We start from the raw sequence: 12,868 nt of genomic DNA, 5'->3' as shown, positions 1-12,868 counted from the left end.
GTTTAATTTTCACTGGAGTATAGATCCGTTGCAGTGTGGTGTTAGTTTCTGCTATGCGGCAAAGTGAATCAGTTATACAGGTACAGCCAGCCCCTCCTGTCCGGATTTCCTGCGTTCAGGTCCCCACAGAGCAGGGAGTGGAGTTCCCGGAGCTGTATAGTAGTCCTCATTAGTGATCCGTTTTATTCACAGTGTTGTGTATTATGTCAATCCCAGGAAAGGTTTTGCAGCGAGTACCCAGGAGGATAGAATAAATCATTTCTGGAAATGGCGTTACCTTTTTCGAAGACTGACTTGCCAGGGCCAGGAGTGTGGGTTGGCCACACACCCGCCTACAATCCTTCCAGAACATTTCTTCGGCTCCACCTTGGGCTTTCCACAATCAAATGAAGAGGTCTCTGTGGCACACGTGGGAAAATTTGCATTTGAAGACGTGAAAGAGAGCAACTCATGACAAAGTCACGACGCGTGCCCAAAGCACTGAATTTTTCACATCCCCAAACTCAAAGTAAATAGTCAACTCGTAAACATCTTTTGGAATGTTTTTTCTAAGTTGCAAGAAGTGGTAGTAGACACAGAGCCTTCTCCTTTCTAGAAAATATAAGTACTTTTCTATTTCACTGTTTTCTTAAGGAAGTGATTAAATAAATTGGGAAGAGTCAGGCGTTAGAATGAGAGTTTTGTAGAGAAGAGCTTGACTGACACAGGTTGTTATTCTGACTTGAGGTGATATATCAAGAGACTGTATCGTTACTCCCATCATAACCACCACCACCATCATCTGAACCATGTAAAGCTTGCTGAAAACCATAATTGCCATCCCCATTGGAAGACAATAAGAGTAGTTTTTAAATTATGAATCTCTGTGTGCGTGTATGTGTGTGTGTGTGTGTGCGCATGTGTGTAGCAAGGATAACTATCCTAAACTGAAATGATGCTTTCTCTCGGCCAATTTCAGGACAGTTCTTCCAGGAAGCCTCCCAAGACTAACCCAGCACCTCGGGGATGACTTCCATTCACGTGCCTCTCTGTTCATCTCCCACCTGCTTTCTGTCTCCACCTGGCCTGCTGGGTTCCTGGAGACTGGGGTTAGTGCCCCACCTCTGGTTGGTATCACTCACTAATGTCTACAGCAGTTCAGGGAGCACATAGGTATTCATAAAATGCTTCTCCATAAAATGCTTAGGATCTTCATAAATAGAAGCGTAAGTCATAGTTAATAATAAATATTATAAGGAGAAAAGTTTTAGTCTTAATCAGCCAAGAGATTTTTATTCTCTAGTGAAGCTGGAATCTGAATTTTCCAAATACCTTTCCAATTGTCTTGGCCTATTCTGGGAATCTATATATAGAAGGTTTTTTTTTTTTTTAAAGAAGGATGCAATATAATGAAATCCTACTTTCTAATACTGACCTTAATTTCTCCTACTGTGCCTTACACAGAGTAGACTTACAGAAATGGAATAAGGAAAGAATAACCACAGATATTACGGTACCCTGGTCTCACTATTCAAAACAAAACTGAAGTTCTACTTATTTTTAATTACAATACTTATTATTTGTACTGTTTGTATTGGTGGAATTGAAATGAGTTGTTAAACCCAATTAACAAAAATTTACGATTTGAAATGAATGAATATCAATAAATAAAATTATATTTTAAATGGGCATCTTTCAATTTTTGAGGTTATTATTAAAGAGAAAACTCACACAAGCCCTTGGTAAAATTGAGAAGCAGAATACTGGGCTGAACAGAATGTAGTTCTGATTTCAAATTGTTTTACTTACGCTATTCTGTGCAGTCTAAATAGTGCCATTTGTTTTAATAATACAGAATATTTACAGAAATTTTTCAGGTGAGTTGCTTAAAGAAGTTTATGTGTAGCCTAAAAAGTTAATCAATGGTACTTTTTCATTTCAAAGATGTTTTCCATGTGAGTTACAAACAATGTAAAGTTTGGAAATTTTAAGGAAAATGGTTATTAGGAAATTCCTCACTTAGATAAAGGAAATCCAAAATCTCCCAGGGAATGAGCAATAAAAATCCTTTTTTAAAGAGAAGAAAAAAAAATGAAAATAACCTTTTTAAAAAGTCATAACTCAAAGAGATTTCACATTCTGAAAAATCGAATAAAGTTAGCAAAAACCATACAGGTACACACAAAAAGTCCCCTTACCTTGGGAGAGCCATCCTTTTAAGCACTGACCTGTCATGCTGGAGGAGCTATCATTTGAGATTTCATTCACTTATTTACTCATTGAGCAAATATGTGTTCAATATATATACGTAGTGCCAGGCATTGCTCTAAGCACTAGGAAAAAGGAAATACTAATAGCTGAGGTTTGTAATCTTTACATTCTGATGGGTGGGTGTGTAGGAAGATGTTACACTGGAAGGTTCAACAGAGGCCCCAAAAATGCCCCAGAGGGGGTGCAAGATAAACCTCCACATGCAGACTTCAAGAAATGGCCTCCTGGAATTTCCCAGGTGGTTCAGGGTCTAAGACTCCACGGTCCCAGTGCAGGAGACCAAATTCAATCCCTGGTCAGAGAACTAGATCCTATATGCCTGCCACTAAGACCTGGAGCAGACAAATAAGTAAATATAAAAAAGAAAGAAAAAAGAAATGGCCTCTTCTACAACTGATGCTTTTGAACTGTGGTGGTAGAGAAGACTCTTGAGAGTTCCTCGGACAGCACAGAGATCAAACCAGTCAATCTTAAAGGAAATCAACCCTGAATATTCATTGGAAGGACTGATGCTAAAGCTGAAACTCCAGTAGTTTGGCCACCTGATGCCAAGAACTGACTTATTAGAAAAGACCCTGATGCTGGGAAAGATTGAAGGCAGGAGGAGACGGAGATGACAGAGGATAAGATGGTTGGGTGGCATCACTGACTTGATGGACAAGTTCGAGCAAGCTCCAGGAGTTGGTGATGGACAGGGAAGCCTGGCGTGCTGCAATCCATGGGGTCACAAAGAGTCAAACACGACTGAGTGACTGAACTGAACTGAACAATTCTGGTACCCTCAGCCAAGTCAAGGATGGAAAAGAACCAGGTTCTTAGAGGTGGACAAAAGAGGAAAGGATGGAGAAAGGACTGTCCCAGTGTCAGAAAGTCCTGTCCCAGGACTGTCCCACTTCATCATGATGTGGGCATGTGATCAGACCGTGTGGTCTGATGTTGAAACCTGTTCGTTGCAGAAGGATCCCCAGGCCTCCTGACACTTGAGAAGCCTGTAGCGTCTGCCGGTGGCCGAGGGCTGCCCCTGGGATATTACTGTAGGTCCCCTCCTGTGGGCATCAGAGGTGCATGACTCCCTGGCACAGCTATAGAGCCCGGGGCAGGAGTGGCATGATATACGACAACTTAAAGGCAACGGTGCCAGATAGGCACCCTGTCCAAGTCAGCAAGCCCACGCCCCAAGAGGCAGTGGGGGTTCCAGAAAGCTGAAGGGTGGGAGGGAGGAGCGGAAAGGGAGACACGAACCCCACCGGGGACCCTCAGGTGGGGGGCCACTGAGACAGCGTCTGGAGAGCTGAGAAAACGCACAGTGGAGAAGCAGTCGGCTACACACTCCTCAGCCCAGGGAGCGTGGTGACAGCGGCCAAGAGAATCTCTCCTTCACCCTGGCCTCGCCCTCCTCACCCCGCTCTAGGCAGGAGCGGCCCCAAAGTGGCCTGATGGCGGCTCCGTGCTCTCAACCCCTTCCCCAAACTGCCTCCCAAACCACGTCTGACGTAGACTTCAGTGACGCAGCAGCTTCACCTTCTCCTCTCCAGCCCGTCCGCCCACGTGGCAGCCACAAACACAAGCCGTCAAACCATGCAAAGGAGAAGTCCAGGCTGATTATCAGGAATCAGGACAGAATCCCTCTGCACAGACGGAGGGTCAGCAGAGAGTAAAACAGGGTCCGGATCAAGGCCGTTTACATCGTTCTCCAGACCTGTACACGGACTTGTTAGCCCAGACTTTTCAGAACAAAGGTCAACTCCCCTTTCTGTGATCCAACGTTCTCACTCCCCAGAAAAGTCTGAGAAACGAGGAAAGAACTCAAGCAAGCTTTCTCTACGTTGTCTGGCGAATACATGGCTAACGCATAGTCATCTTAGGATGAGGAATGTGGGGCCTTAGTAAGGAGCCATGTTCGTTGGATTCTTAGGATGACAGTATATAGGTTTACAGCAGACGCTATATGTTTAGCTGTTTCCTGCTGTCTGTGTTTTCTTTTTTACTTCTCAGCTGCTGAAACAGAGAGTTTCCCATCTGGGTGACTCTGAATGTGTCTTTCAGGCATCCTGCCCCAGACATTAGAGAGGTCAGTGAAACCCCCTGGAGGCTAAAGAGATCACCTCTGAACTTGCTCTCTGGGAGGATTTTGTGTGTATTTTGTTTAAAGTGTTGGAGGAGAGGAGTGCCTAACAAGGGGGCCCACGAGTAGGGCTGATTCAAGATGCCCAGAATGAAACGAGGGTTCTGGGGGAGAGAGGACCATCTCCTGCATCTACATCTCCAGAAGCACTCAGCCCAAATTCTCATCTTACAGATCAGAGACCAGGTGAAACCGCGTTTGTTTAGAAGCCATTTCTTTCCAAAAGAGACAGCAGCTTACCACAATGGGGGACGTCACAGTAGTCAAAAAGTTTCCTTGGGTTCGTGGTGTAGCACCAGGGACCGTTGGGATCACCGTCAGGATTACGGCAGTACTGGAAAAAGAGGCAGGTGTCTGGGGGAGGGTGCATGCCGGGGCAGGGCATGGCAGAGAAGGTGATAGATACGAGATTTCACTTCTGTCCTTAGAAGATGAAAGGTCATGTTTCTTTGGCAGAGAGGTGGGCAGAGTCATTTTTCAGGGTGCTTACGAAGGCTCTGACTCATAGAATGTCATTGGTCACGTCTCCTTGTTCAAAAGGAGCTTCACTGCCCTGGAGAAGGGGTATAGACCCTGAGGGCTCTTGAGGTGGGCATCATATAAAGGGGCCCCCCCTGTGTCTGCGGGACCCATAGCCACCCAGCAAGAGAGGACTGTGGACGTGGCACAGGCCCCCCATCCAGGTCAGTCTTCTGCCCGATGACCCCCGTTCACTGTTGCTCCAGAATTGCATATTCCCCTAGCCCTGGCACCCTCCATGGCTCAGCCTTGGAAAGGCTGCGTCTTCTGTTCCCTCTACACCCCTCAAAGGAAACCCTTCAGAGACTGTGTGAGTGTGGGGGAAATCCTAGCAGAGTCCTGATGGCCCATCCAATTTTTTTTTCTAGGAACATCCAACTACAGTGTCATGAAGGTCAACTTTGATCACCGGGACCTAGAGGACAAACACCGGAAACTATAAACCAGTCACAAAAGCAGGCAGGAAATGTCGCAAATGAAAGAGATAGGAAGCTAGGGGGTTGGCCAGCCTGCGCTAACTGTACCCCCCACACTGAGGTTGTTGGATCACAGGTTCGGTCCCCTGAACCCTCTGGCATCCTCTCCCCACCCCACACCAACACTCAGTTAGGCAGCCTTGCTGGAGCAGAAGATCAATTTGGTTTGCGAAGGCTGGTCCAGAAAAAGGCAAGACAGGGTCTGAATCAAAGGGGCTTACGTTTTTCTCCAGCCCTGCCCGTGGGTATGTCTCTGGAGTGAAGATGCTGTGTCGGTGGGGCTCCTGGGCCGCCCACTCCTGGCAGGGGACGCCAGCCACCGTGGTGGCCTTCTTGCCGCGGTAGCCTTTGCCCGTCCCGAGCATGCAGTCTGGAGGGAAAGGAGAACGGTGTCACCTGTCCCACACTGACCCAGCAACAAGGAACAAATACGGCAGCGCTTGGCATCTCTCAGAGCAGGCTGTGGTCACGTCCTTTGGATCACAGGAGCCCTGGAGGCTTCGGTGAGCTCTGACAATTTTTTTAACAAGTGGCCGGAGATGCTCTTGTCTCAGAAGGAATCACACACCCGGGTGTTAGAATGGGAACTTTGGCCTGAACACTGAGATACTCAGTTTTATAACAGACTGAGAGGTAAGTAACACAGATGCCACTGTGAAGTGTGAGATGATCCTTGAACAACTCACTCTCGGCGAGGATGGAGAAAGTGCAGATGGAAGAGGATTTTATAAAAGTATATTATTTTGGCCAGAGCTCTGCCACCTTCTGGGTTGAAAGAGGTAATAAAGAGATGGCTAGAGGTCCCTTCCCCAAACTCCTCCCGCACCTCGCGCCTCGGGGATGAGGCTTGGGCCCTTGATAAGTGTTACATATGGGGACCCAGCACACAGTGCTCTGATGGGCACTTGGAAAATCCAAACAGCAAAAGTGGGGCCAGCTGGCCCCTTGGCCAAGGAGCAGGGCTGTGCTGGGCCACCTCCAGTGTGTGCCAGGACCAGTGTGTGAGTTACCCACGACCACACGTGGGGCATCACGTGGGAGGACCACCTCAATCCACGTGAGGTCTCATCAGGAGGGATCCCCAGCTGGGGCACGGCCCCCAGAGTCTCGCCAAGAAAGGGGGCAGAGGTGAGCTGGTCCTCCACAGACAGCAGACATACAGGGGGACAGTAGGCAGCCGCGGTAAGGTTCTCCAGCATCTCAGAGGGGCCAAGTCCACCTCCGGAAGGAGAGGGGGTCTCAACTGGAAACCGAGTCCTCACTTTAATCATTTCTGTCTGATTTTGGATTACAGACAAGCAGCGAGACCACTGAGCCAGGGCAGAGTTGGTCCCCTCTGTGACCTCACCCTGTCGGAGGAATGAGCATCCCTGCCGCCCGACAGTCACAGGACCAGAGGCTCAGCACATGGGGCGACACGCGGGCGAAGGGCCGGGGAGGCGGAGAAGAGCCTGGTTATCCTTTGCCACCCACCTCGGATGACGTCCTTATCCTCGGGCCCCCAGACCCTTGGAGCTACATATCCGCTTCTCTCCAAGCCTTTGTTGGAGGTGATCATCCACAGTCCTCCTCGCCCTCCTAATTCTGTACGCTCAAAACCAAATTGGTCCTTTCTACCCTTCCACTCAAAAGGCAGAGATTCGCTTTTCTAGAATGTCCCACCTCAGCCACTATCATCCACCTCTCAACCCACCCAGGCTCAAAACTGTATCCATCCCTCACAGGCAGTTACTTTTCTTTTCTTTTTCTAATTGAAGGATAATTACTTTACAATGTTGTGTTGATTTCTGCCATATAACAATGTGAATCAATCATTATATATATATATATATATATATATATATATATATATATATATAGGCCCTTTTGAGCCTTCCTCCCCCATCTCTTGGAGAAGGAAATGGCAACCCCTCCACCATTCTTGCCTGGAGAATCCCATGGACATAGGAGCCTGGCGGGCTACAGTCCATGGTGTCGGGAAGAGTTGGACATGACTGAGCAACTAAAAGAACAAACAACAACCCCCCTCCCATCCCATCTCTCAAGGTCATCACAGAACACCAGGGTGGGTTCCCTGTATTATAAGCATCTTTCCGCTAGTTATCTATTTTACACTTAATAGTGTGTATATAGGTTAATGCCACTTCCTTGATTCATCCTACCCTCTCCTTCCCCGCTGGGTCCATAAGTTCATTCCATTAGTTTTCAACCCTTAAAGATACGCCCACGCCCATCAGGCCAGCAAGAGCAGCTCTGGCTTCCCCAGATGATACCCTGAAGCAGCCTTCCCCATCACAGACTCAGCCAGCGCTCCAGTCCCCCTCAGCAATAAAGCCTCTGCCTCCGGAAGACTCTCCACCTCTTATCATCTCTCTTCCCGAGTACACAGATGTCTGGCCATAGACTTCTTACCTGCTTCAGGAGAACTCTCTACGCTTGGGGTTTGGGGAGCCGCAGGAACTTTTGCCACCTGCTCTGTTGTTTCTGAGCATTTCTTCAGGTTGCAGAACTCCCATCTGACCCTCGGATCAGTGGTATAACACCAGGGGCTCTTATCGGCATCTGGATTTCTGCAGTAGTTCATTGTCAAGCCGCTGTAAATTCCACAGCAATAGAGGTCACGAAAGGTGAGTGAATCTTCAGGGGCACCCCAGCACCCTCTGAATTTTGTTACAATGAAGTGGCTGAAATATTTCTTTAAGGTACCACAGTGAAAGTGAAAGTTGCTCAGTCGTGTCTGACTCTTTGCAACCCCATGGACTACACAGTCCACGGAATTCTCCAGGCCAGAATACTGGAGTGGGTAGCCTTTCCCTTCTCCAGGGGATCTTCCCAACCCAATGATCAAACCCAGGTCTCCTGCATTGCAGGCGATTCTTTACCAGCTGAGCCACAGGGGATGTCCGAAGTACCAAAGGTGCCAATTATTATTCTAATGTCACAGGCACAGGTGGTCCTCAATTTCTGAAGAACTGGGTGAGTTGTTTAACGTAGGTTGTAATTTTTATTTAAACATAATCAAAAGTAATACATGCTGCACATAAAAACAGATCATATATACATGTGTAAGAAAAAGTATCAGAATGTTTTCCTTTCCCTGGGAGTGCTAAATAAATTCCCCAGGGATAACCAATATAGATTTTGAAGCACATATTTTAGATTTTTTTGTGTACAAGCAAATACATCTGTATCTCTGGTTTTCTCTTCTGTGTGAGTAGGGCTATGGAAGTTGGAACTAAAACATATTTATCCGAGGCAGAAAAGACATACAAGAGGATGATATTCCCAGGTCAACCCTCTTAGTCTGTTTTTACTCACGGTGTATTTTGTGTGTGTGTGTGTTCAATTATAGTCCCACTTTTTGGAGCCCTATGGACTGTAGCCCACCAGGCTCCTCTGTCCATGGAATTTTCTAGGCAAAAATACTGGAGCGGGGTGCCATTTCCCACTCCAGGGATCTTCCTGGCCCAGGGATCGAACTCCAGCCTCTTGCAATGGCAGGCAGATTCTTTCCCACCAGAGCCGCCTGGGAAGCCCTACTGTATTTCACAGTGAAACAAAAACTCATGGCAGTAATATAAATAGTAAATAGCACAGACAGATCAAGCGGGTTGAGGGTGCAGAAGGCTTGTGGCAGCCTCCTGGAAAACTAGCTGGATGAGGTTTCTAGAGGATGCATTCTGGAGCACGCGGGAAGAGGCCCCGGGCTCGTCTACCTGCAGCCACTCGGGGAACAAGGGAAAGGGATGTGAGGAAAGGAGAGTGGGGCCAAAGGGAGGAAGGGGGATGTCTGGGTAGACCAGGGCTCCTGCGGGAGCTGAGTCAGAAATAGCAGAGGAGGGGCCTGGGGCTCACTAGGCAGCTTGGACCCTGGGGCCTCTGGAGGATTCTGCCCCAGCCTCTCAGAAGTCTCAGCCTTGGACTCCCCTTTGGAACGCAGACCCACAAACTGTGACTCATGAGATCACTTGGAACACCCAATGTTCTATGGGGATCCAACACTGTACCTTTGGGGACTATAGACAAGTGACTGTCTCAGGCCCGGGTCCACAGGAAGCCTATCAGCAGGTTTCCAAGCAACTGGATGTGTTAGAAAGGCTTATCACAGGAAACAGGCTCTTGCTCTTTTTTCCGTAAAGGCACTTTGGCGGATGAGTTTTGATGCACACACACACCTGCATAACCCACACTCCTGCTGTGACAGACAACGTGTCCATCACCCCCCCAGAAACCTCCCTTGGGGGCCTGCTCAGTTTGGGCTACTCTCCCCCTGGAGGCAAACACTACTGAGTTCTACTCCAGAGCTTCATATGAATGGGCTCATGCAAGGATATACCCTTCTCTCAGTGTTTTTGAGCTTTTACCCATGCAACTGGAAGGTATCCGTAGCTTGTTCCTTTTTATTTCTGAATAGTATTCCATGGTATGAGTATCTTACCAGTTATTCATGTTCTTATTGGTGACCACTGAAGTGGCTTCCAGTTTGGGGTTATTTTAGGAATAAAGCTGCTCAGAACTTTCTGGTATATCTGTTTGTAGCTGTGAGAAATGTGGATTTGATCCCTGGGTTGGGAAGATCCCCTGGAGAAGGAAAAGCAACCCACCCCAGTATTCTTGCCTGGGAAATCCCATGAACAGAGGAGCCGGACAGGCTACAGTCCATGGGGTCCCAGAGAGTGGGACATGACTCAGCACACAGACAGAAACACACCATGTGTGACAGCTGTCCCCGCTGCATCCTCAGAACCACTTCTTACTGTTTGTCTTTTTAGTAACAGTCACTGCCGTTAGGTGTTGGGTGCTATCTCATTGCGGTTATAGGGGCTTCCCTGGTGGCTCAGTGGTGAAAGAAGGTGCCTGCAATGCAGGAGACAGAGGTCCCATCCCTGGGTGGGGAAGATCCCCTGCAGAAGGAAATGAAAAAACCACTCCAGTATCCCTGCCTGGAGAATCCCATGGACAGAGGAGCCTGGCGGGCTACAGTCCACGGGGTCACATAGAGCGGGACACGACTGAGTGACTGAAGAGCAGCATCAGCAGCTCTGTGACTATGATTCTTGCTTCCGTGATGGTTAAAATGTTGAGCATTTTTTCAGCTGCTTATTGACTATTCATATCTTTCCCTGTGGAATATCTTTTAAATGGTTGAAGCCTTTTGCCCATTTTTATTAGGTTGTCTTCTTACTGGGATCGTTTGTTTTTGTCCTCTCAAGACCCTTGCATTATCTTCTGGCAGGCAGTTAATTTACTTGGAGATAATTTTGATCCTTTTAGGATTCCTTTTAATCTTTGCCCAAATGTTTTTAGAATAGCCTTTATCCAAGGAATACACTAACCCTACTGATAAATGGACAGGGGAACCTGGTGGGCTACAGTCCTTGGGATCGCAAAGAGCTGGACACGACTTAGCGACTCAACAACAACAACAACTGATAAACTGGGACTTTTCTGGATTCCTTACTGAATGGTCAAGGCGTCCCCTGAGGTTTCTCCCCTCTGACTTGTAAGAACCTCAACTGTGCAAACAGAATCTCCTAGTGCCCTGGGAGTTCTAAAACCTCCATTTATGTCACGGTTCCCTGTTCTTTGTTCACTGCAGAATCTCTCCCTGCGCATGTGTAGCTTTGCATTCAGCCAAGGACTTCAGGAGAACTCCATATGTATTTCTGAAGCACCTTCTCTGCACAGATCCTTCCTCAAGATTGCCCAGCCTGCTCAGTCCAAGCTGCCTCACTAAGCCCCGGCCCCAGTCTCCGTCTCAGATCAGCAAGACTGCTGTGGCCTGCCTGGGCTCCATTTCCTTGCGCTGCAGTCCAAGGAGATACTTTCTTCCAGAAGTATCTCCAGGAAGAAAACCAGGGTCATTGCAAGTTCAGTCTAATTTATTTTCCTTTCTGAAAAGTCACAGTCCTGTGCTGCCTGTTGTCTATCATGTGAAATTTTTCCATGTTTTTGTAGCCATGTATTGCAGAAAAACTGGTCTGATCAGCCCTATCTTGTCCACTATTCTGCCCACTGACTTGTTCACTGAAGTCCATTTTGCACATCAGTATCTGTGTACTTTCTGACTCCAATCTGCCTTCCTGTGTTTGCTCTTAATTCTCTGGTAATTCAGATTCCTTTGAGACCACTAGTGCTCAGGACCCAATATGACTATACGGGTCAGGTTATTACCCAATGGCAAACGCAAAACACTTCAGGAATTGGAGGACAAAATCAGAAAACTCCACGGCTGAAAGATGACACTGATCCATAAGCAAGAGCTGTGGAATGATCCTGTTTCTAAGCCTTCAATCATCTGTGCTGCTGAGCTTCCTACTAGTAGGACCTCAGCCCCTCTGTCTATCCCACCCTTCTTCTGAAACACTACTCAGGAAAGAGAGCCAGCCTCTAGCTTTTCTTCTTTCAGAAATTTTGCCCAAAAGCAAGCTGCCTGAAATATTTTATCTCATACTCTGGAGTCAAAGGAAATTTAGTCCTAAGACATTAGTTTAGAGCATAGCCCTTTAAACAGAAATTGAAGCTGGCGGTTCTCCTCTACTGGTTGCAAATCAAAGACATACGCGTTGGGGTAGCTTTCTGGGGTCTTCTGATGCCGGTGTGGTGTCATCGATGACCACGACTGGCATTTCCTGCCTGTGACAGTAGTGGACGATGTCCCTCGATAACTCTGCCCATTGCCATGGTAGCAGTCCTGGACCACAGGAGTTTGTTCAGGTGGTACTGAAATGGAAAGAGAAGAAATCAGTAACTAATGACCGGAACAGAGAAACATGTGAAATAATTTATTACACCAACAGAATACCCTTTCTGGGAATTAACACCATCCTCTTTTTACATATTGGGAGGCATATTGACATGCAAAGAAAACAATAGATCCAGAACATTCTAACACTTTGATTTTGAGTAAATAGTTAATTTAAAACTCGAGAAAAAATAAGCAGGGCAGGGTGCTTATAATTGGACATTGCACTCGTGTGCAAGCTCTCTCTTATGGATTTCCTCCGGGTATTCATGAAAACAACTGGGCAGGTCTCCAGAAAGAGACGCATTCATTTGTAGAGGCTTCACGTGGTGACTGGGTGCCGGTGAGGAAGACATGGAGACCTTCTGCATTTCCCCAGACTCTTTGCTTATACAAAGCCAAAGCCTTCAGCTGCTGGGGGAAATGGGCCTACATCCGGGACTCAGGCAAAGATCCATTGCTTCTCAGGGAGGGGTAGGGCCCTGGAATAGGGGCAGAAAATTCTACTGTGCCAGGATACTTCACCAACACAAAGCAGAAGTCTCCTATTCTTCCACCCAGCACTCAACACAGATACAGTTTAGAGTTTAGTTCCATGGGAAGAAGCGGGGAGAACATTGAGAAATATTGCCAGGTGCTCAGATGGCAAAGAATCTGCCTGCAATGTGGAGACCTGGGTTGGACCCCTGGGTTGGGAACGTCCCCTGGAGGAGGCCATGGCAACCCACTGCAGTTCTTGCCTGGAGAAGCCCC

General features: G+C 47.5%; 1 protein-coding gene across 2 annotated transcripts in view; it reads right to left on the bottom strand.

Moving 5' to 3' along the window:
* The window catches only part of PLG (plasminogen), a 47,268-nt gene that overhangs the window by 10,080 nt on the left and 24,320 nt on the right, over positions 1-12,868 (bottom strand). For both annotated transcript variants that reach the window (XM_020876595.2, XM_020876602.2), the window contains exons 10-14: positions 11,934-12,093; positions 7,783-7,964; positions 5,592-5,740; positions 4,616-4,709; positions 278-398 (exon numbers count right to left, since the gene is read on the bottom strand). In XM_020876595.2, coding sequence (XP_020732254.1) covers positions 278-398; positions 4,616-4,709; positions 5,592-5,740; positions 7,783-7,964; positions 11,934-12,093 — 706 coding nt within the window. The remainder of the gene's footprint in view (positions 1-277; positions 399-4,615; positions 4,710-5,591; positions 5,741-7,782; positions 7,965-11,933; positions 12,094-12,868) is intronic.

The sequence above is a fragment of the Odocoileus virginianus genome, chromosome 34, assembly GCF_023699985.2.
Source record: "Odocoileus virginianus isolate 20LAN1187 ecotype Illinois chromosome 34, Ovbor_1.2, whole genome shotgun sequence".
In the NCBI taxonomy this organism is placed as follows: Eukaryota; Metazoa; Chordata; class Mammalia; order Artiodactyla; family Cervidae; genus Odocoileus; species Odocoileus virginianus.
This window is presented reverse-complemented; position numbering and strand designations above follow the sequence as displayed.